Source organism: Olea europaea, unplaced genomic scaffold (assembly GCF_002742605.1).
Source record: "Olea europaea var. sylvestris unplaced genomic scaffold, O_europaea_v1 scaffold2179, whole genome shotgun sequence".
Taxonomy (NCBI): Eukaryota; Viridiplantae; Streptophyta; class Magnoliopsida; order Lamiales; family Oleaceae; genus Olea; species Olea europaea.
Window position 1 is genome coordinate 184,674 of NW_019239791.1, and position 2,188 is coordinate 186,861.

A 2,188-nucleotide genomic window follows, 5' to 3' on the forward strand; every position below is an offset into this window, starting at 1 on the left:
ATCATTTGGAAAAGATATTTACAAACAAAAAATTTCAAATTAAATACATTTTAAAAAAATTTAAAAAATATTTATATTATTTAAATAAATTTGAAAAAAAAATCAAAGATTATTTTATAAAAACAAAAATAAAAGGAACAAAATAAATTTTTAATTTTAGATAATATTCAATTATTAAATTATATAAATAAAACACAATTATAAAAATTAAATAAATAAATAACATAATTACTATTTAATCAAATAAAAAATTAATTAATTATAAAAATTGATAAAAAAATAAAAATTATATATATATATATATATATATATTAACAAAATTGCGGATTGTTAATAGTGTGGAACGACTGTTAATAGTCGGTCCATTGACGGTTAACGATTGGCCCATAACTGTTAATTGTTTGGACGGACTGTTAACAGTCGATCCATGACTGTTAACAATCAATGGGCGGAATGTTAATAGTCCGATTGACCGACTGTTAACAGTCACCGTCTTTTACTATCCCTCTCGTCGGAAATCGTCATTGTCGACGATGGAGAGGTCCAAAAATTACAAAAAATTAACATTTTTCACTCCAGCATGACCCACAATTTAACTACTCATGCATTTTCATCTAATTAAACCGAATAAACGTAAAATAATTCAATTAATGAAAACTGAAACAAAAAATACAACTTCCTACGAGAAAACTAATCGGAATAGTTCACCTGGTGGTAGATACGTGCTTCTAGTCGTCGATTGAAATCACTATGACGTTGGTGGTTTCGGCCGGTAGTTGATCAATCAGTTTTTTGGACAATTGTGGCTTTGATTTTTTTTTTGGATCGATCGATTAGAAAGAAAACTTTTAAACAGTCTTTAATTTTGAAGGGTAAAATCGCCATTTTAATGTGTTTTAACTTAATTTTTTTAATTCATTTAATGGGTCAAATGTCAATATTAAAATTTGCTACCTGCTACAGTACATGGGTCATTTACGTGTATTTCCTCGGGAAAAACTAGTAAAAGGAGATTTCATAAGACTGGTCATAAATTCTTCATCTATTATACTGAGAAAAGTTTCTGGTCTCTAACAAAATGAACTGGATTCAACGCAAGATCTATCTTTACAACGTAACTTTTGGTCTCTATATGCTGGATTGGTGGGAGCGTTACCTCTTCAGTATCCAATTATTATTAATTTTATTATTATTATTATTATTTTATTTTATTTATTTTTTGTAAATTTCTCGTTTGATTGTGGTTTGATTTTTTTCCTATCTGTGTGCGCGCTCGGTAGATGTGTGTTGTATTGATGGATGAATTGATGGGTATTTTTTATTTGATTTGATGCAATACTTTAGATGCGTGTGCAAAATGTTTCGTTGAATTTGAAGTATTTGTTCCTTAATGTTTATCAAGATATACTGGTACTTGTGTTGATGTGGTTTATTCTCTACAACAGTTCGCAGTACATCAGCGAGTCCTACAAAAAGTAAGTCAAGGATTCTCCCTAATCTTTTTTCTACATTTATTAGCTTTCTTTTTCATGATTCAGCTGTGTAAATTATGTCTTTGTTACGATGTTATTGATGTAATTTTTCCTTTCGGATGAATTATCATTGTCTTTGCAGTTTAGGTTTTTTTTTTTTAAAGCTATCCTAGCTTTTATTTTGTTGAATTGAAGAGGTATCTTTAAAACCTGAATCTAGAATGAGGAATGGATGATCAGGTTGAATCAACGAGAACAAAAATCCAATTAAAATGAGGAATTGTAATGTCAAAATCATTAATTTTCTTCCACTGCAATTATTGATTTATATACCACGTTATATTCAGAAGGATTGATTTAGCTGTAAAAATTAATCTATGAATAATTGCTTCAATGTTGAACTCAGTTGAACTATACAATGCATCGATTTCATTTTAATCTGAATGTTTTCCATGTTCTTCCGGACATGCAGTGCTTCCATATGCTTAGTGTGTAATGTTCAGGACCTCAGGTCATTTAGTAGCACTGCAATTTTTCATCTGGTCAAGGGTGTGAAATATTTGGAAGTAATTTTTTAACCAGACACAACAGATGTGCACTGTATGCAGATGGTATAGATATTTCCTTGTGGCATAAACATGAACAAACATAGGGCTCACTATAAAAGGTCAGACCGGGGGGNNGGGGGGGGGGGGGGGGGGGGGGGGGGGGCACGT

The 2,188-nt window shown here is 30.6% G+C and overlaps 1 protein-coding gene across 1 annotated transcript; it reads left to right on the forward strand.

The window, feature by feature from the left end:
• Positions 1 to 984: 984 nt before the first annotated feature.
• LOC111380636 lies at positions 985 to 1,510 on the forward strand. The gene is made up of 2 exons (XM_023004256.1): positions 985 to 1,163; positions 1,403 to 1,510. Exons 1-2 carry the CDS (start codon positions 1,079 to 1,081, stop codon positions 1,477 to 1,479), a joined length of 162 nt encoding a protein of 53 aa, XP_022860024.1. The 5' UTR covers positions 985 to 1,078; the 3' UTR covers positions 1,480 to 1,510.
• The last annotated feature ends 678 nt before the right edge of the window (positions 1,511 to 2,188 follow it).

What these genes read in the sequence shown, in the direction of transcription:
- LOC111380636 (XM_023004256.1), top strand. Translation starts at nt 1,079, where the DNA reads ATGAACTGGATTCAACGCAAGATCTATCTTTACAACGTAACTTTTGGT. An exon ending in GTGGGAGCGTTACCTCTTCA is followed by an intron (nt 1,164 to 1,402) that starts GTATCCAATTAT and finishes ATGTTTATCAAG; the next exon opens with ATATACTGGTACTTGTGTTG.